The sequence below is a fragment of the Capricornis sumatraensis genome, chromosome 20 (genome assembly GCF_032405125.1).
Source record: "Capricornis sumatraensis isolate serow.1 chromosome 20, serow.2, whole genome shotgun sequence".
Taxonomy (NCBI): domain Eukaryota; kingdom Metazoa; phylum Chordata; class Mammalia; order Artiodactyla; family Bovidae; genus Capricornis; species Capricornis sumatraensis.
In genome coordinates this window covers 16454539-16474896 of record NC_091088.1, presented here as the reverse complement: position 1 = coordinate 16474896, position 20358 = coordinate 16454539, and the positions used below count along the sequence as shown (strand labels likewise).

At 50.4% G+C, this 20358-nt stretch overlaps 1 protein-coding gene across 1 annotated transcript in view; it reads right to left on the bottom strand.

The window, feature by feature from the left end:
• ATP2C2 (ATPase secretory pathway Ca2+ transporting 2) overlaps positions 1 to 20023 on the bottom strand; it is a 53757-nt gene extending 33734 nt beyond the window's left edge. Inside the window, exons 1-6 of the mRNA XM_068992457.1 lie at positions 19991 to 20023; positions 16323 to 16412; positions 14993 to 15028; positions 11287 to 11395; positions 262 to 411; positions 116 to 184 (exon numbers count right to left, since the gene is read on the bottom strand). Of these exons, the coding sequence (XP_068848558.1) occupies positions 116 to 184; positions 262 to 411; positions 11287 to 11395; positions 14993 to 15028; positions 16323 to 16348 (390 nt within the window). The 5' untranslated portion in view covers positions 16349 to 16412; positions 19991 to 20023. The remainder of the gene's footprint in view (positions 1 to 115; positions 185 to 261; positions 412 to 11286; positions 11396 to 14992; positions 15029 to 16322; positions 16413 to 19990) is intronic.
• Positions 20024 to 20358: the final 335 nt, after the last annotated feature.

Here is a 20358-nt window from a genome sequence, read left to right as displayed (position 1 = left end):
GGCTGCTGCTCGCTGCAACTAGAGAAAGCCTACACACAGCAATGAACACCCAGTGCAGCCATAAACAAACAATAATCTAAAAAAGAAGAAAGAAACCCAAAGCCCCATCCCTTACCTCTTCAGCCTGCATCATCTTAAACACTTCTCCGAACTGGGACTTTTCTCCTGTTCCGATCACGATGCCCTGCGTCCAGGAGAGAGAGGTGTGAGGTCTGAGGCTGAAGGCCCACAGGTGAGGGACACCAAGGCCCCGGGGCTCACCTGGCCCTTCCCGCACTGCACCAGGGTCCCCATGAAGACAATGTTGCTCAGGGTCGTGAGGTCACCCTCGCCCGTCAGTGGGGTGTCTGTCTTACTGCTTGGCTCGGCTTCTCCCGTGAAACTGGACTCGTCCACCAGGAGGTCTGTGACCTGGGGGGAGCAAAGCGAGAAGGCATGGCACCAGCCCCTCAACCTGTGAGCTGGTTTTCAAAACCCAGGATAGTGTCTAACACCTTAATGTCACTGGTCAACAGACACCAAACAAGAGCGTGCTGAAATCAGGAAACAAGTATCACAGCGCGGCCTCTGGTGCCTCCAGAAATCAGAAAAGCTTTGAATATGAGACCCCTTTCAGAAAACATAGCAATCTCAAATCCTGTTTTAACACCCTTTTCAATTTTAATAAAACTTAAAAAAAAAAAAACTTAGGCAATGGTTAAATTAGAATATCCCTTTCAGAGCATCCTATCTTTCCCCTAACTCCCACATCCTGCCCACCCTGGGGTTCCCACACAATCCGTGTGATTTGAGTAGCACTGAGCCGGGTTACTTGATGATAGCCTCAGGTCACGTCAACACCTGAAACACACATGCAGTCACAGATACACACACTTCCTGATGTTTCCAGGGTGACGTTTCCAGAACACCTACTATGCACCAGGCCCAGTACAGAGCACTTCACAAGGCTTGTTGCTTAATCCTCACACCTTCCATGAAAGACACTATTATTTTATCCACTTTATAATATTTTTTAAAATAATTAATTAATTAATTAATTAGGCCGCACCCATCTTAGTTGCCATACAGCGGATTTTCGATCTTCTTTGTGGTGGGCAGGACCTTTTAGCCACAGCACGTGAACTCTTAGTTGCGGCATGTGGCATCTAGTTCCCTGACCAGGGATCTAACCCTGTATTGGGAGCACCGAGTCTTAGTCACTGGACCACCAGGGAAGTCCCTTATCCACTTTCCATTTGGGGAAACTGAGGCATGGGCTGATTAAGAAATCTGCTCTAATCAGCCCATTAGCGGCAGAGCAGAGGTTCAAACCAAGACAGTGGCTCCAGACACCGCATTCTTAACCATCAAGGTCTTGCAGAAGTGACCACAGGCCCAGCAGGTATGACTCAGGAGGTGAGTCTTCCATGGCCAGAACCATGCCAGGCACCACCAAGGATGTGCAAGGTGTCCAGGGTATACTCCACCCCTAAGAGACTGCTCACTGAAGCAAAGAAAGAGCAACTGAAAGAAGTTATCTTCCTGCAAACTCCCAAGAGAACAGTTAGGTCGGCCTTTCTCAAACAGAAGTCTGTGAGTTCTCTATACTCCCAAGTTTTACAATTCAATACCAGTCTATAAAAATGTGCACACTTCCAGGGAACCCCAGTCCGCAAGGATGGCAGGAGCTACCACTTGCCAAGTAATATCTGTCTGACCCTCCAAGTTCCTAACAGAACCCCGTGGCTCTCAATAATAATCAAACTCATTTGATTATTGGCCTGATGACGGCCCCCATCCCACCCCCCTAGCCCTGTCTCCCAGCTTCCCTGGCAGCTCACAGTGTCTCCGCCCTCTGGACAATGGGATGAATGGTCTTTGCGAAGATCTTTGAAGGCGGCTGAGCTGACAGGTCCTCCTGGCCCCCTTCACCTTTCTCTCTCTCTGCTTGGGTCACTGTGTTCAATGCTGGAGCTCCACAAGCCATTTTACGGGCACTAATGGGATGCCACAGCCCAAGAGGGCAGAGAGGAGGGCTGGAAAAGCCCAGGGCCTTTCTCTCATGGTGAAGCCACCCCGTAGGTTCCACCTCCAGGCTCTCATCACGTGAAATAGGAATAAACCCCTGCCTATTCAAGCCCATGTATCTATCTCAACCTACCACCACAAGCACAACTACTAGCTGATCTTCATGTTTTATCTCCAGGACATTGGAGCAAAGTCACATGAGCTCACGGGCAGCTCCTAACGCACAACGAAAGAAGTGCGGAAAGTGAGTCATCCAGAACCACCAGATGTTGACCCCACAGGTCCCAGGCAGCAGAAACTACCACACCTCCGTGGTTCAAAATTGGGAAAGGAGTATGTCAAGACTGTATATTGTCACCCTGCCTAGCATGCTGCAGTCCGTGGGATTGCAAAGAGTCAGACACGACTTAGCAATTGGCAACCAGAGATTCCCTTAACTATGGCAACCAGAGATTCCCTTTGTAGTAAATGTGATCTGACTGGACATGATAATAATTAGAATAAATTGTAACTTACTTAATTTGAAGCACATAGATTTTGTACCTAACTTTATGTTTGTTCCATTGAAGTTACATTGTAATAAAAATGGTAAATCAGCAGTGAAAGAGAATCCTGCCATTGCCTGAGTTTGAGAGGTGTAGTTAGAACAACCTGATGCCCTAATCAGATCTATTCTGCCTCAGAAGGTTCAGGAAACAGGACTGTGGAGTGGGCGGGGGGAGGATGAGCTGCAGAGGTTCTTGGAGGGTCTCGGACATGAAACAGGCCTTGAGGGATGAGCAAACTCTGGTAAGAGAATCAGGCAGGTCTTTCAGGAGGGAAAAGAAGGCGAGTTGGAGAATTGCTGGTGGGTGGACTTGGTAATAATGAGTTTGATCAAAGCAATGGGAGAGATGGGGGTAGGTAAATAAAGACCTCTCTTCCCTCAGCACCCCAGCCACAGACTAAAAGGACAGAAGCCCAGCATGCCGAGCAGTGGAACTGGGTCATCCTCTCTGGGGACAGGCTCTTAGGAGTGGACAGAGGTGGGCACTATCCCAGGTGCTGAAACCAGTGCAAGGGTTTGTTGGAGGGGGAAGAGTGGGCTCTGCTCTCACGGGGCCTCAACTCCATCAGCTCGAGAAAGTGAAAGTCGCTCAGTTGTGTCTGACTCTTTGCGACCACATGGACTATATTCTCCAGGCCAGAATACTGGAGTGGGTAGCCTTTCCCTTCTCCAGGAGATCTTCCCAACCCAGGGATCGAACCCAGGTCTCCCGCATTGTAGGTGGATTCTTTACCAGCTGAGCCTCAGGGGAAGCCGTCAACATGAGAGGGCACAAGCAAAAAGACAGAAGGTTTGGTCTACATGGGGACCCGTGTGGGGACCAGCATGACTGGAGCAGAGGATGTGTGGGAGGTGTGGCTGGAACCTAGTTGTGTTTGGCATCGGTTAAGAGATTGGGATATAACCTTGTAAAGAATGAGGAGCCATAAAAAGTCTGGAGCAGAGAAGGATAGGCATGGGGAAATGTGCAAAACGATATTAGACATTAGAAGACAGGCCAGTTCCATCAGGAGGGCAAGAAATACAGTGAAGCACAGTAAGGCTCTCAGTGAGGGAGTAGGCGTGGACAGGAGCGCTGGACAGCAAGAAGACGGAGCAAACTAGCAGCAAGTGGAACTAAGGAGACAGGTTAATCTGTCCTGGGCATTTCGTTTTGTATTTTAATCTTTGGCCATACCCGGCAACATGTGGGATCTTAGTTCTCTGTCCAGGGACTGAACCTGCACTCCCTGCATTGGAAGGCAGAGTTTTAACCACTGGACTCCTGGGGAAGTTGCTCTTTGTTCTGTTTTTAATTCTAGTCTTTACACTTGTACCAGACTATGCGAAGGCTGACTGCAGGTCCAAGAGCCCCCTGTGCCTCCATTCTGCTTTCCTAGTGGACCCACGAGAGTTAGAGACTTCTTATGTTTACAAAATCACATTCACATAATTGTGATTTGGGGAGCTTTAGTTTTCCCAGGTATAAAATGGATGAGTCACGAGTTAGAACATCACTTTCCCACTTGTGTCTTGGGGAACCCTCCTTCACAGGAAGTTAATTGCTGCTCTGTGGAAAGTGGGTTCCATGGTGAAAAACAGTTTGGGGAATATGGGGGTAAACCCAGTGAACTGGTTCTCTTTACTGCAGGACTTCTCAGGGTCTTAACTATGCAAATGGATGCTGATACTCTCCACGTAGGGGCTGCAGTGTGTGCACCACCCTGTGGGGCAAGTGTTGGGAGACACTGGGCTAGAAGGTCACTACATCTCCTCTTGTTCCAACACTAACCCCTTCAAACACACCGAGGCTCACAAAATTTGCTTATTTTAAGTTTGGTTTTTGCTGTTTAAAGAAAGATCAATTAGAATATAACCTGCTCACCCAGTTTTTCAATCGGCCGAGTCAACAAGACTTTTAAGTCAGGTTCTTTTTTCAAGAACTTTGGAAATCAAACTCTTGAAACAAATGGAGGATGATGCTAAATTAGAGTGCAAGAGAAACTAAGAGAATAGTAAGCATCGTTGATAGTATGCTAATGCCAACACACATTTGCTGAGTGTATTTTTCTCATGAAACATTCACGATGATGCCATGGAAAAGATGCTGCTCTGATCCCCACTCTACAGATGAGAAAACTGAGGCTCTGAGAGCTTCAGAAACTTGCCCGGGGCCCCACAGCCTAGGTCATGTCGGAGATGGATTCAGCTGCATTCTCTTCACTCAGGCATCCATTCTCTCGTAAGGTCTGGGACGGGGCGATGGGGCAGGCTAGACTGTGAACAGTCAGAGTGCAGAGTTCAGTCTTGATCCACATGGTGTGGGGCCACTGCAGCTTCCTCCTATGGCAGGATGAGCCCCGTGAACACAGAGCCTCAGAGGAGGACCCTCTGAGGGCCTGTTGGGTTGATAAGATGGGGGCACTTTCCAGCTGGAGTGACAGCAGTGGTTGCCCAAACATGAGGATCTTTCACAGAAAGAACCCCTATTAATTAGTTCAGTTGTTCAGTCATGTCCGACTCTTTGCTACTCCATGGACTGCAGCATGCCAGGCTTCCCTGTCCATCACCATCTCCCGAAGTTTACTCAAACTCATGTCCATTGAGTCCTCCAACTATGTCATCCTCTGTCATCCCCTTCTCCTCCTGCCCCCAATCCTGCCCAGCATCAGAGTCTTTTCCAATGAGTCAACTCTTCACATGAGGTGGCCAAGTATTGGAGTTTCAGCTTCAGCATCAGTCCTTCCAATGAACACCCAGGACTGATTTCCTTCAGGATTGACTGGTTGGATCTCCTTGCAGTCCAAGGGACTCTCAAGAGTCTTCTCCAACACCACAGTTCAAAAGCATCAATTCTTCAGTGCTCAGCTTTCTTTATAGTCCAACTCTCACATACATACATGACCAATGGAAAAACCATAGCTTTGGCTAGATGGACCTTTGTTGGCAAAGTCATGTCTCTGCTTTTTAATATGCTGTCTAGGTTGGTCATAATTTTCCTTCCAAGGAGTAAGTGTCTTTTGATTTCATGGCTGCAGTCACCATCTGCAGTGATTTTGGAGCCCCCCAAAATGAAGTCTCTCACTGTTTCCACTGTTTCCCCATCTATTTGCCATAAAGCGATAGGACCAGATGCCATGATCTTAGTTTCCTGCTGAGTTTTAAGCCAACTTTTTCACTCTCCTCTTTCACTTTCATCAAGATGCTCTTCAGTTCTTCTACGCTTTCTGCCATAGGGTGGTGTCATCTGCACCCTATTAGTTGGTGACACATTAAAATGTGAGAAAACAGACCTCAGCCAGCTGATCAAGGTCAGCATCAGCAGGGATGGGTCATGGTGATGGTCGGGGAACTAAGATCCCATAAGCTGCGTGGCGTGGTCAAAAAAAGAAAAAGGCTTTAAGAAATAAAGTCTGTTTTTTCCTTAAAAAGAGGAAAGAAGAGACAGATTGAAGACAGCTGGCTGGGAAACAGGAACAATGGGGGTTAGGGGACTGGGAAGGGGTGAGGATGTAGGTGGGGAGGTGGGTGTGGGTTTGGATATGCTGGAATGGAGGTGGCTATCTGCCCATCTATCTCCTGCCAAGGGCCAAGCCTTCTTCTGGACCCTGGGAATCCAGTAATGACCAAGACAGACAAACTCCCTGCCTTTGTGGAGGGACCTTTGCCAATAAATGTCTGTCTAGTCAAGGCTATGGTTTTTCCAGTGGTCATATATGGATGTGAGAGTTGGACTATAAAGAAAGCTGAGCACCGAAGAATTGATGCTTTCGAACTGTGGTGTTGGAGAAGACTCTTGAGAGTCCTTTGGAATGCAAGGAGATCCAACCAGTCCATTCTGAAGGAAATCAGTCCTGAATGTCCATTGGAAGGACTGATGTCGAAGCTGAAACTCCAATACTTTGGCCACCTGAGGCGAAGAGCTGACTCATTTGAAAAGACCCTGATGCTAGGAATGATTAGGCAGGAGGAGAAGGGGACGACAGAGGATGAGATGGTTGGATGGCATCACTGACTCAATGGACATGAGTTTGAGTAAAATCTGGGAGTTGGTGATGGACAAGGAGGCCTGGTGTGCTGCAGTCCATGGGGTCGCAGAGTCGGACACGACTGAGTGACTGAACTGAACTGAACTGAGCAATAAACAGGAAAGCCAAGTGGCACTGGAATGAACAGCAGGAATCCAGGGTTGGGGGAGGGAGGGGAGGTGACGCCTCAGGAGAGGGATCAGGGAGGCCGGTGGGGAGGGGACGGGTAGGGGCTGAGACCTCAGGAACGAGAACAGCTAAGTCCTGCTGGTGGGAAGTAGGTTCCAGATGGCAGGAATGGCCCTCCTGTGTGAAGATGCATTGCGGGCAGCTGAAAGCAGCAATGCATCTGGCTTCCAAGTCAGGGCTGAGCACACGGCTTGGGTCTCCTCTGCCTAGAACAGCTGATTCACGTCCATTCCAGACGGGCTCAAAAGGCATGGCTTCTAGGAAGCGCTCTGTGACTGCAGTAGGCCAGTCAAGTCTGTCCTGTTTGGGAAGTCCAGAATCCCCCGGGCTTTTCCCACAAGCTCCCCTGTGGTAGATGTGGTCTATCACTCCAGGCTATAAAAGCAGAGGTCTTGTCTGTTTCTCACTGCCTCCTCAGCACAGCACAGGTCCTGTAGTAGTGCTCAGGAAATATTTGACTGACTGACTGATGGGGATTTGGGAGGGGTGCCCTCAGGCAGGCAGGGAAGGAGGAGAGGCTTAGAGAAGGGCTTTGAGGGTGGTGGGTTGAATAGTAGCCCCCTACCCTCCAATCCCTGAAGACACCCAAGTCCTAATCCTTGGAATTTGTGAAAGTGTTGTCTTAGCAGCAAAAGAGACTGTGCGGGTGTGATTAAACGGATGGGTTTGCCATGGGGAGATTAGCTTGGAAGATCCTGGGGGCCCCTAAATGTCATTACATCCAGGGGTCAGGACTCCACGCTTCCAATGCAGGGGCCCAGGGCCGATCCCTGGTTAGTTAACTAGATCCCACATGGCACAGCTAAAAGGTTCCTCATGCTACCACTAAGACCCGGGGCAGCCAAATTAATTAATTAAAAGAGAAAAAAGAGATCAACTGATTTTAAAAAGGGTCCTTATGAGAGGGGAATCAGAGCGGTGTCTGAGAGAAGGGAATACAAAGGCAGAAGCAGTGCTTAGAGCGATTCGGGGCACAAGGCAAGAAATGCGGGCGACCCTGGAAGCTGAAAAATGCAAGGGAGCCAATTTTCCCCTGAAGCTTGGGAATGGGGAACACAGTCCTGCCAGCGCCTTGATTTCCACCCAGTGAAACTGAGTTTGAGTCTGACCTCCAGACTGCAAGATAATAATACACTTGTGTTGTTTATGCCCCTCAGTTCAGTTCAGTCGCTCAGTCGTGTCCGACTCTTTGCGACCCCATAAATCGCAGCATGCCAGGCCTCCCTGTCCATCACCAACTCCCAGAGTTCACTCAGACTCACATCCATTGAGTCCGTGATGCCATCTCATCCTCTGTCATCCCCTTCTCCTCCTGCCCCCAATCCCTCCCAGCATCAGAGTCTTTTCCAATGAGTCAACTCTTCCCATGAGGTGGCCAAGTATTGGAGTTTCAGCTTTAGCATCACTCCTTCCAAAGAAATCCCAGGGCTGATCTCCTTCAGAATGGACTGGTTGGATCTCCTTGCAGTCCAAGGGACTCTCAAGAGTCTTCTCCAACACCACAGTTCAAAAGCATCAATTCTTCGGCGCTCAGCCTTCTTCACAGTCCAACTCTCACATCCATACATGACCACAGGAAAAACCATAGCCTTGACTAGATGGACCTTAGTCGGCAAAGTAATGTCTCTGCTTTTGAATATGCTATCTAGGTTGGTCATAACCTTTCTTCCAAGGAGTAAGCGTCTTTTAATTTCTTGGCTGCAATCACCATCTGCAGTGATTTTGGAGCCCCCAAAAATAAAGTCTGATGCTGTTTCCACTGTTTCCCCATCTATTTCCCATGAAGTGATGGGACCGGATGCCATGATCTTCGTAAGTATGTAATAGTTTGCTCAGCAGCTCTAGACACTTGATACACTGAGGAAACCTGGAGGGAGATCAGGAGAGCCAGGAAGAAAGTCCGGAGTGCTGGCTATCGGGAAAGAGGTGGCGGAGGCTGGGGAAGCTGGTCTGGCATTTATGACTTGGCTTGGATTGTATGGTCACCAGCACAGCCTGTGTGCACCGTGCATGGGACACCTGCTTTCATCATCAAAGGAAAGGACACGTTACCCAGAAGCAAAGAGCGCTCACCCTGAAGATAGGGGTGAACGCCTCCAAGCCAGGACTCCTTCCGCGATAAGGCTCTCTTCCCAGATGCCAAGGTCATGCCTTTCACTATGTACGTGCTAATCTGTCCTTTTGGTGACCTTGAAGGAATGTACCCCTGCCATGTTTGATGGAATTTCTTTTTGTTTGTTGTGACAGGATACAAACAGCGCTGAAAACTATGCTTCTCCGGAGCAGTCTGTCCAGGCTATGGCGAGCCTGTCTCCTGGGCTACAGTCCTCAGTTTGGCTCATGTGCTCCGTTCTTATTAGCGATTATTTGCATCGACACAGGGCCTGGAGTCTGGGCTCCGGAGCCAGGTGGCCCAGGTTCAAATCCCCTCTGCCCCACTGACTGTGTGAGCTCAGCCCTCCAGGCTTCTGTGTCCTCACTGTAAAAGGAGAGCACTGTCCTCTTAAGGTCACTGGCAGATGAAGCAAGGCGGTTTTTACACAGTGGCTAGTGCCGATCTGATTGTTACACACGGTTGACCCTTGGACAACCCAGGGGGCTGCTTCGATGCCTCGGAGCAAGGAAGCCCCTGGGCCACAACTGCTGAGCCTGTGCTCTCAAGCCCGGGAGCTGCAACTCCTGAGCCCACATGCGGCAATTCCTGAAGTCCAGACACTCTAGAGCTCAAGAGAGCTTCCGCAACAAGAGAAGCCGCTGCGATGAGAAGACCCTGCACCGAAACTGGAGAGGAGTCCCTGCTCGCCACAACTGGAGAAAGCCCACAGGCAGCAAGGAAGACCAGCACAGCCGAACGAAAAAAATTATTAAAAAAAACACAACTCTACTATGAGTAAACAAATCTACCGATCTGCAAAAGGGCCAGAGAGAAAATCGGCAGAGTGTTGGCGGCCGATAGCCTTGAAAAAGTCCTCGTGCTGGCAACGACCAGATACCATAGAATCTGATAGAAGCAGGGCAGGAAGAAAACCAGTTGAAGTAGGAGGGGAGTTATTTGGCGTTTAAAAAATTCTTTCAAGGAACTCTTGTCGAGCTTGGTGATGACAAACAGTTAAATCAATGGCTGATATTCGGGACTCTGTCCCCACCTCGGGGGCTGTACAAGCAGGCTGATGGTCTTAGCTCAGTTCGGCATCATGAGAACCCCTCGAGGTGGGAATGAACATTAACCCCTCTGACAGATGAGGAAGCTGAGGCGCAGAGAGGTTAAGCTACTTCCTCAAGGTCACACAGCTTCTGAAGGATAGGACGTGGCTAATGCCCAGCCCCAGGGCAGTAACCACTTCAGCGCTCTGCCTTCCTATAGGTCCATAGTATAAATGCGTCCTGTTTATCAGCTTCCCAGTATGTGGACACCACCCTGGCCCTGTACCTGGGGACTCCTCCACGTTGCAGGGCAGGGCCCATCCCTAGGGAGGCATGGACAATGTCAGACTGGTTTCCCCAGCTTTCTCTGCAGGTGGGGCTTGGCCACTGGACAGCGGCTCCTTGACTGGGAACCACACGCCCTGGACTCGGAGGCCGGATGCTCGTGTGGGGAGAAGCAGACGGAGAGGAATTCACCCTGCTGTGGGGTACACTTGCTGTGCCCTGCCTGGGGATCTGAAAATGGGGGCAGAGGAGCTGGAAAGCCCAGGTGCCCTCTGGCCCCCGCCTCGCCTCCAAAGACAGGCTCAGGGTGCTGTAAATGCAGGTCCCGGAGGCTGGCTCCCAGTCTCTTTTGTCCCCCTCCACTCCCCACCTCTCTCCAGGCCACCCTTCCAACAGCCTGCTATTGACCCAGAGAACACATCCTCCTTAAATAAATAAATCAGGCTGATAACCTGGGCTTAATCCTTTATCACTAAAAGCTTTGAACAATCCTTAAACCTTCTTGGCAGGGACCATAAAATAGGTTACTCACATCAACGGATCTCTCTGAACCTGACTTCACCTTTTCTTTTTTTTTTTCTTCCTTTTCTTGAGGATTCAGGATCATCTTCGAGAGCCTCAGGGAATGTTCTGTGAGGTCGTGACACCCTGAGACCCACAAAGGCTGGGGACGAAGCCCCACACCCAATGTCCCAAACTGCGCTCTTAACAAAGGCTTGTGCTACTTTCTACGGCTGGACTGGTTGTTCTCATCCTTGAGATTAAGCATTCTGACAGCGCTTCTGTCTGCCAACAGCGTGGTTGTTTCTAGAGGCAACTTCTCCCTCATTCCTCGGCCCCACTGTAGTTCATTTCTCTACTGCAGTGGGCTACAAGCTAGGAAAGCATATAACCGGAACGTGTTAGGCTTATACGTACACGAGAATACATGATTTATAAAACGCCATCGGAGGAGCTTCGTGCTTAAAATTAGCTTGCTCGCTAACTTTCTGCTTGTGTGCACACATGCCTATGTCTGTGTGCATGTGTGTGCAAGAAGGAGAGAATGCCTGCCTCTGAGAAGCCAAGTGTCTGCACGGCCCCTGGACAGGGGTCTGGGCCCCTCACCTCTGTGAGACGGATGTCGGCAGGGACGCGGTCTCCGATGGAGAGAGACACGATGTCTCCAGGTACCAGGTCTCGGGCGAGCAGGTGCTGAAGCTTTCCTTCTCTTATGCTGCGTTTTAAATGGGAAAAAGCAAACGCATCCATGTTGACATTTCAATTTTAGGCACTTTGATAAACTTGAGCAAAGGTTACAGAAATACATTTTCTCTTTCCAACGTGGACAAACGCTTGTGCTTTAATGGTTTTACTATTTTTAAAATTCACATGTCCTAAAAGACTCTTGGGAAAGAGCTTGGCTCCTGGGAGAACTCGGACTTCATTTGAAAAGTGGGGTGACTACTGTTCACCCTGCTTGGAAACAAGGCGGGACCACACGGCCTCTGGAAGCTTCTGCAGGTCTAGAGAAGTGGTTCCTTAACAAAGCTGGCAGCTGGCAGTGCTTCTGTCCTTGGAGAACACAGCGCTCTGGTGTGCAGAGCCCGGCTCCAACCTCAGGGACAGCAGAACCTTGTTAAAGCCAGGAGGAGCATCTTAAATGCCCAAGAAGCCAGGGAGCAACCCCCACCCTCACCCCCCGAGGCCTGGGACCACTCTTCACGGCTGTTTGCTGTTAGACACAGACATGCTTCTGTGTACGGGCTCCCACTGGAACCCACGACACGCTGTTCCTTACCCAACATGGCAGAAGCCCCCTGGCTGGACCGGTGCCCCTCCCTGGTCCTCCTTCCTGTAGCAGCCAGAGAGTTCTTAAAGCACAAAATGAGATCACAACTTCCTCCTGCTCCAAACCCTCTCCAGGAACCTGGGAGTTAGACCCAGACACCCTACTCCTGCCACGCACCCCCTTGAATACACCCAGCTCTTTCCAGTCTCAAGGTCTTTGTGGATCTTGAATGGTGGCGCAGACACTCCCCTCTTCCCTGTTAACAGAATGCAGTTATCCAGGTACCTGCCTTTCTCCCCACAGCAGAGTGCTCCAGGGGGTGGGTCCTGACAGATTGAGAAGGTCAGGGTGATCCCATCCCCTGCCCATGACTGACGTAGACACAGGCATGATCTACAACACTGGCCTAAGAGACAGGAGTGGTATTTGGCAGGGGCTCAAGAGAAAGGTTTTCTCATTCTTTACACACACACATGGTCTCTTCTGTTGGACTTTTTCATCTTTATCATGTCTGGTTGTGATGTCTAGAGCTGTGGCAGCCATCCTGGGGCCATGAGGGAATCCAGTATGAGAACAAAGCCAGCAAGCTGAGATGGCAGAGTAAAGAAATACAAGGACCAGGTCCTTGGTGCCATCTTGAATTAACTAACCCCACTGGTCCCTCCCCTCAGACCCCTTGCCATAAAGACAACACAGTTTCCTTGCAGTTTGTGCAGCTAAATTTTCTGGGTTTTATAGCTGAGAGCACCCATCAGATATACATCTGCTCTTCTCTCGACTCTTCCCATGGCTGGCCCCTGCCATTTATCAGGCCTCAACTTAAAGGTCAGCTCCACCTTAAATGTCAGAGCAGAGTAACCTGCCAGCCAGATATTCAAGATTGTTCCCACACCTCCACCAGTCACTGCATCTCCACGAGGTTCTCTTTAATTGTTGTGTGGCTTTGGCCTTCAGTCTTTTTGGCTTTAATGCACCTGCCTCATTCCAAAATCATTTCATTCCTTCACTTCATTATCTGTCTCCTCTGTTAGGAGTGTGAGAGGTCCAAAGGCCAGGGCTTTCCTGTCTCTTCACCTGGGACATCGCCCTGCACACAGTGGGTGCTTTGTAAATATTTAATGAACGCACAAAGGATGGAGGTAAGCAGAAAGGGTCTGCGGGGCAGATGCTTCTCCTGACGTGGGTCTCAGGGGCTTGGGGAGGGAGGCTGTGTCCCTTCACTGCTCTTTCAACTCTCCCAGGTTGCCTGCCTCTGCAGCTCTTGAAAATAAAATTGTCTTTCAGAAGCAACTCCCAGGGACATCAATAATGCATACTATTTGCCTGAAAGGCCAAGACTTGATATTTAAACTTAAGATCAGCTCATCAAACCCCATAAATCATGGATGCTTCTGTCTGCTTTTAGGATTACGTCACACATCACACATCTGGGTTTCTGACACCTTGTTCATCCCATTATTAAGCCCAGACATTTTTACTGCCCCCCAAAAGAATCTTCTAGAATTGACTCATGCCTCTCGTGCTTTCTCAGCATGCTCTTTTGGTCTCTACTTTGTTACTCATTATTCTCTGCCTTGTATCTCTCTCTCTCTCACACACATACTCTTCACTTGCTGACTCCTTGAGAGGAGGGACTTCGCACTAGGTCTTTCTATCCTCCAGCTCTATGCTCAGTTATGCCATCTGTATGCAAATATATGTTAAGGTTCTTTCTCCCAGCTTATCCTTTGGATAAAAGAGAGTTACAATCTGTTGAAATCCTTCCAAAGTACCTTGGATCATGGGATGCCAGCAGTGACTTTCTCATGAGTGGCAGTGTGTATTTGGGAAAGACACATGACTTAATACAACCTCAGCTGATGCCAGGAAGGGTGAGGGAGAAGACCTGGGCCTTTTCCAAAGTGGTTTCATGTTTACAAGGAGACTAACTGGTTGGGGATTGCTGACACACTAAAAATTAAATTGAAACACACACACACACACACAACAGCAGGGCTACAACATTCTCACTTCTGCCTCTGCCATTTCCTTTACCAAGGGCAGCAGCCCCTGCAAACCCTCTAAGCTGAGCCATCTGTGATGGCAGCCACTAGCCTGTGAGGCTGCTTGAGTTCAGCTTAAACAAAATGAAGAATTCAGTTCCTTGGGTGAAGTCCTCAACAGCCATATGTGATTAGTAACGCTGTCCCGGGCAGCGCATATGATGGAATCTTCCAGAAAGTCCCTTTGCACAGCATTGAGCTAAGCAGACAGGCCCAGGAGGTAAGGGGAGACATTCTTGTCTTTCCTTTTTAAACATCTTTGGGGAGGGTGATGTGATAACAAAATGCAAAGCAGCAATGTTCAGGTAGGAAAGGGGCTGGCGGGCAGCTGAGCAAATGGCCAGGGTTTATCACTGAACTGTCCACCCGCTTCAATCAGAGTTCTGAGGCCTCAGCTTATTATTAAAGCCCTCCCCCCCCCACCCCCGCTGCCCCCACCTCAGCTTCTTCTGAGCCTCAGGAAAAATGTCAAATGCCTTCTAGGGAAAATGCACACAATTTTGCACACTTCATCACAGGTTTCATGGCCCACCCTCTTCCCAAAGCCCTGTCATCCACAGCCCCCAGGCTGAGCACTCTGATTAGACACCAGTGACAGAGCGGAGGCCCAGAGAGACTGAACGACATGCCCAGGAACACACAGCAATCTGCTGGCGGGGCCGGGATCAGGCTTGCTAAGCCCCGGGAAGACATGGTTCTCCCATATCACACGACAGAGGACATAAATGTGGCCAAAGTTTTGCCAGACTCGCCGGCCCAGTGACTCCTCTGATGAACCACAAAGTCCCGGGGTCGGGTGGGTGGAAGGTCTCCGACTTACCAGTTGCATTCGGGAGGAACCAGCTTTGTCAGCTCTTCCAGAGATTTCTCCGACCTGTACTCCTGGCCAGAAGCACACGAAACACTGTGTTTATGACGGGTTGGAGGGGCTGGGGCCCCCCCCTAGAGCTCCCATCAGCCCAGGTGACCCCGCCTGGGAACTCAGGGCACATATACACACCTGGATGAAGGCGACGGTGACCACGATGAGCACAGCCTAGGGGGCAAACGGAGGGCACGTTAACACCCATTGCCAATGGGCAGGTAAGCGATCCAGGGGAGAACACTGTCTTCCAAAATGTATTTCCTTTTTCCTTGCAAAATAGAGCACTGTGCAGAGATTTAGAAAACAGAGGAGCCGAAAAAGCACTCCCAATTCCGCCTCCGCAGGTTCACATTTGGGGGTTATCTTCCTAGAGTTTTTGGCATAGATACGCTTGTAACACAGAATGATACAGTATAGATACGATCATTTATATCTCACCAGCATTTAATAACTGGCCACCTGACATGAAGAGCCGACTCGTTGGAAAAGACCCTGATGCTGGAAAAGATTGAGGGCAGGAGAAGGGGCTGACAGAGGATGAGATGGTTAGATAGCATCACTGACTCAATGGGCATGAATTTGAGCAAATTCCAGGAGACAGTGAAGGACAGAGGAGCCTGGTGGGCTGCCGTCCACAGATCACAAAGAGTCAGACACAAATTAGAGACTGAACAAAGAGCAACACAGCTTCTAATAAACATGATTTCACATCAGAAGATGTGGACCTAGCCTCAGGCTCTCCAACAGAAACACTGAATTCCACCACATGGAAGGAATCTGGTTTTGTATTTCAAAAGACAGCGCTTGACAGATAGAAGGAAGCAGGAATGAAAGTCATCAAACAAAAGGTCACATATAAGAGCCACATACAAAAGGTCACACAGCGCAGGATTCTGTTTATAAGAACGACCCAGGATAGGTAAATCCGGACACACAGAAAGCAGATGGTGGTTTCCAGGGGCTGGTCGGGGGGAGGGGAATGACTGTTTAATGAGTACACGGGTTCCTTTCAGGGAAACAAAAACATTTTGGAACCAGATACAGCTATGGTTTTTCCAGTAGTCGTGTATGGATGTGAGAGCTGGGGAGCATAAAGAAGCCTGAGCGCTGACAAACTGATGCTTTCAGACTGTGGTGCTGACTTCACCCGAGAAATCGAATCCATTTCATTTCACTTGTATTCAAACAGCCTCACAGGCTAGCAGCTGCCCCTTCTCCTCCTGCCCTCAGTCTTTCCCAGAATCAGGGTCTTTTCCAATGAGTCAGCTCTTCGTGAGGAAGAACATGGACACTTCCTGTCCTTTCTCTATGCTGTGTTTTCTACTTCTTTTCTTCTTCTTACAGCCTGTTTTTTTCTCCTTGCATAACAAAGATAAACAGACTCAGCAGGACCTCGGCAGCCAGGTCTGGGATTGGGGTGGGGGGGAGGGGGCACTGTCCCCCACCTCCCATGGGGTGCACTCACCACGGCGATGCTGATGGCGTCCTCATACTTCTTTGTGAGGATGCTCACCAAGGCAGAGGCCAGGAGCAGCAGGATCAGAGGGTTCTTGAACTGAAAAACAGGGCGGTGGGATCTTGTCTAGGCTCATGGACATCAGAGACCGGGCTTGCTCTAGTGGAGTGGCGCACCCAGAGCCTGGCTTCCAGGCTGGCCCTGCAGTGACCTGAGGGCCAGGAGGGGAGGACTGTCCCCACCCGGTGGTTCTCCTCCGCCTGAAGGCCCACCACTGTGGTCCACCCGACGCCGGCGTCCTGGGGTCATCTCGACAGTGTCCCTGTCACCAAGACACCAGCCCTGGCCCTGCCTTCCAGCTCTTGGTCTCGCCTCGCCACGCCTCCTCACTGCTCCAGGTCAGAACCTGCCCCTCAGGGCCAGCTTCCTGTGTGCTCCATTCACAACAGGTCCATCTCAGAAACTCTGATGCAGGTTTCAGGATTTTGTGGGAAGCTCTCCAGTAGGTCTCTGGGGGTTGACTCCCACTAAAGGGTCTTAGACTGGAGCACTGGGGCCCCCAGGCATGCCAGCTTTGTGAAAGTATGATGACCCCAGTGTCCCAGCCCAGCCCTGGCAAAGATTGATGGGAAACTTCCCCAAGGGCAGCAGGCCTGTGTCTGCACAAGGGCTGTCCAGCCACGGGCTCAGGGTTAGCTCTGAGGTCCTCAGTCCTGGCTGGGGCCACTCTGAACAGCTGGGACCAGGCACTGGCCTCACCTTGAACTCTAATCCCAAGCCCAGAACCTCGTCCCCTACCCTGTGGCTGGACCCGAGCAGCCCTCCAGACCAGCGCGGACACCACCAGCCTCCCTCCGCCCCTCCTGGAGACCATGCCAAACACCTGCCTTTCTCCATCTGACACAGGTGAGTCCCCATGAGACACAGCATGCAGGTGTCAGGCCCAGTGCAGAGATCCCACCACGGGCCAATAGTGCCACCCTGGCTATGGATAATGAGACCCTCCCGGCTCTGATGGGGCCCCTTTTAAGCCCACACATAAAGCAGGACAGGCAGAAAGCGGTCTGCTGAAACCTTACTATGTGGGGAAGGGATGGTCACCAGAGACGTCCATTACAATAAACAGTAACAGCCCAAAAAGAAGCATTTCCCGAGCACCTCTTCCAAGCCATGCCCTGTGCTTAGCACTTTACTGCAACATTTTACTGGCTCCTCCCAACCCCATGACACTTGTGGCTCAGCTGGTAAAGAATCCGCCTGCAATGCGGGAGACCTGGGTTCGATCCTGGGTTGGGAAGATCCCCTGGAGAAGGGAAAGGCTACCCACTCCAGTATTCTGGCCTGGAGAATTCCACGGACTGTATAGACCATGGGGTCGCAAAGAGTCGGAGCCGACTGAGTGACTTTCACTTTCACAACCCCGTGACACAGGTACTGTTAAGTAGTCCTGCTTAACGATAAATGACCAACCCAAGTTTCTGAAAGAAACTGAACTGCCGAGGATTCTTTTAGATCAGGCAGCTCCAAAACCTGTGCTCTTAACAGTTATGCTCGAACCAAGGCTAGCTGGCAGACACTGGGGCTGGGGGCAACCTTTATTAAGCATGTAATACAGGCTTGGCTTCCTCTTAAGTAAAATTCAGAACAGGAGGGACTTACCAGTCCCATTTCCTAGATGGGGACAATTGAGGCTCAAGGCAGATTGGTGGCAGGCTCAAAGTCACAAGGCTGGAAAGTAGGATCAAACCCGGCAGCCTGACTCTAATCTACCTCTGCTTCGTGACTCCGGGGCAGGGATTTGGGGCCATGCTAAGGCAGAATTCCTAGTGGTGAGTCTTGAGACAGAGAAGCAGGACCGCCTTGTGAAGTGGTGAGCTCCCTGTCCCTGGAGGAGACAGACAGGAGAACCACAGCATCTGGCATGGAGCAAGTGCTCAATGAACACGAAGAATTAATAAGTGAGGCCACATGGACTTCCTGTGCTTGTCGAGGGCTAGAAAACACAGCTGTCAGGAGCTGCCTTCCAATCCCACAGGGACACCCTGCAATGGATCCTTGAACCGATGAGGTTAGGATGAATAGGCATGTTTCCTGCTCTTAGAAACTGAAGAGATTTCATTCCTGGAAAGGTCCTGGCTGGAGGCTGGATGACAGCCCTGGGTGTGAGGTGTTAGCAGGGCAGAGGCCAGGTGAGCAGGGCCTAGTGGAAGGGGCAGCCAGGGCAGAAGTGACCAAGGCCTGGCTCCAGAAGGGAGAAGGTCCCCCGCAGCCCATGTGTCAGCCTCCTTCCCTGAACTTCAACTTCCAGGAGCCTCTGCTGCCTCTTCCCAACACTGGCATTCCAGGAAATTTCTGGGTTTGCCAGAGTCACCTGCATACCTAGAAGCCTCTTCCGGTGTCAAAATACATCAATGAATGATTCACATCCCTGGGGCACTGAGAACTAACCAATGAGCAGGGTGGGGACCGGAGGAGAAAGGACAGTGAGGATGCTACAAGGAGGGCTGTGATTGGTCCCTGATCTGACCAATCAAGGAAGCCTTAAACATGAGCCATGGGAAGGCAGCAGAAGCCTGGGGTATCCCTGAGCTTGACTGAGAAGGGGGTGTCAGGGATGAGAGAGGGTGCAAAAGCCAGGGAGGGGAAACTGAGGCAACCTCGGCTTCAGGTATCTGGGAAATTCCGCCTGTTAACTGGAGCTTTCTGAGCTGGTCCTGGGTGGGGGGGTGGGGTGTTGATTTCTACACTGGAACTTGCAACAGGATCTATTTCCATTTTTTCCCCTTCTTTCCCGTGGCTTCCGGGCATTTGACTGATACAACGGCTATTCAGCACCAGCAGCAAAGGCTAAGAGGGCCAGGGGCTCTGGAGCCAGCTGCCTGGCTTCATTTCCCAGCAGCGACGCCTAACGCTACAGGACTCTGGACCCTGGCTGCCAGGTAAACTACAGGACACTCAGTTAAATGTGAACTTCAGAGAAACAAGGAACTTTTAAAAAATTTAAGTTCAAGTAGGTCCCATGCGACATTTGGAACATACACGAAAAAACTCTCCTCTGCTTATCTACCTGAATTCCAAATGTAACAGACATCTGTAAATTTATTGGCTAAATCTGGCAGCCCTACACAACCTGGGAATATTTCAGCTTCTCTGTATTTCACTCTCCTCAGTTGGTAAAGAATCTGCCTACAATGCAGGAGACCCAGGTTTGGCCCCTGGGTTTGGAATATGCCCTGGAGGAGGAAATGGCAGCCTGCTCCAGTGTTCTTGCCTGGAAAGTCCCATGGACAGAGGAGCCTGGTGGGCTACAGTCCACGGGGTTGCAAGAGTTGGATACGACTTAGCGACTAAACCACCACATCTCAAAGTAGGGATTGAGAGGAAGAGTAAGTTGGTGTTTACTTATTTACTCAGCGTGGTGCTGGCACATGGTTGCCTCTATGAATGGAAAGACTATTATTCGTGACTGCGGCCGCCAGGGTAGTTAGTGAGCCCATCTCTCAGCTAGGAGCAGCCTGAAAGGGGCAAGCCTTCTTTGACTTTGCAGTATAGCTGTCCCATGTGCTGAGACTCGTCCATGGACACCCTCAATCCACAGTTACACGATCAACGGCAGCTCCCTTCCTCACCCCCAGGGTTACATTGGTTAATGCACAGAATGATGGCCATGGTCCCACCTGATCGAGGTATTTCTTCCACACAGGTTCCGTGTTATCAGCAACAAACTCATTCCAGCCATGGACCAGCCTGCGCTGCGTCACTGAGAACTCTGACAGCCCGTTCTGTAAATCTACCTGGAGGGAGAAGGACAGGCAGGTAAAGATCAAGGAGCCCAAGTCACAGGATTCCTACTCTAGAAGCCAGCCACTTCCACGATGATCAAGGAAAATGGGCTGTCCACAGAGGAGAGGGGACCAGCTCAGAAACCTCAAGCAAATGGGCAGAGACAGGAGGAGACCTACAATCTCATTCTTTTTCAATGAACCCGCACTTCTGCCCTACAGATGCTACAGAGAAGACAGCCTTGGGTCTACATTTCAGGGTC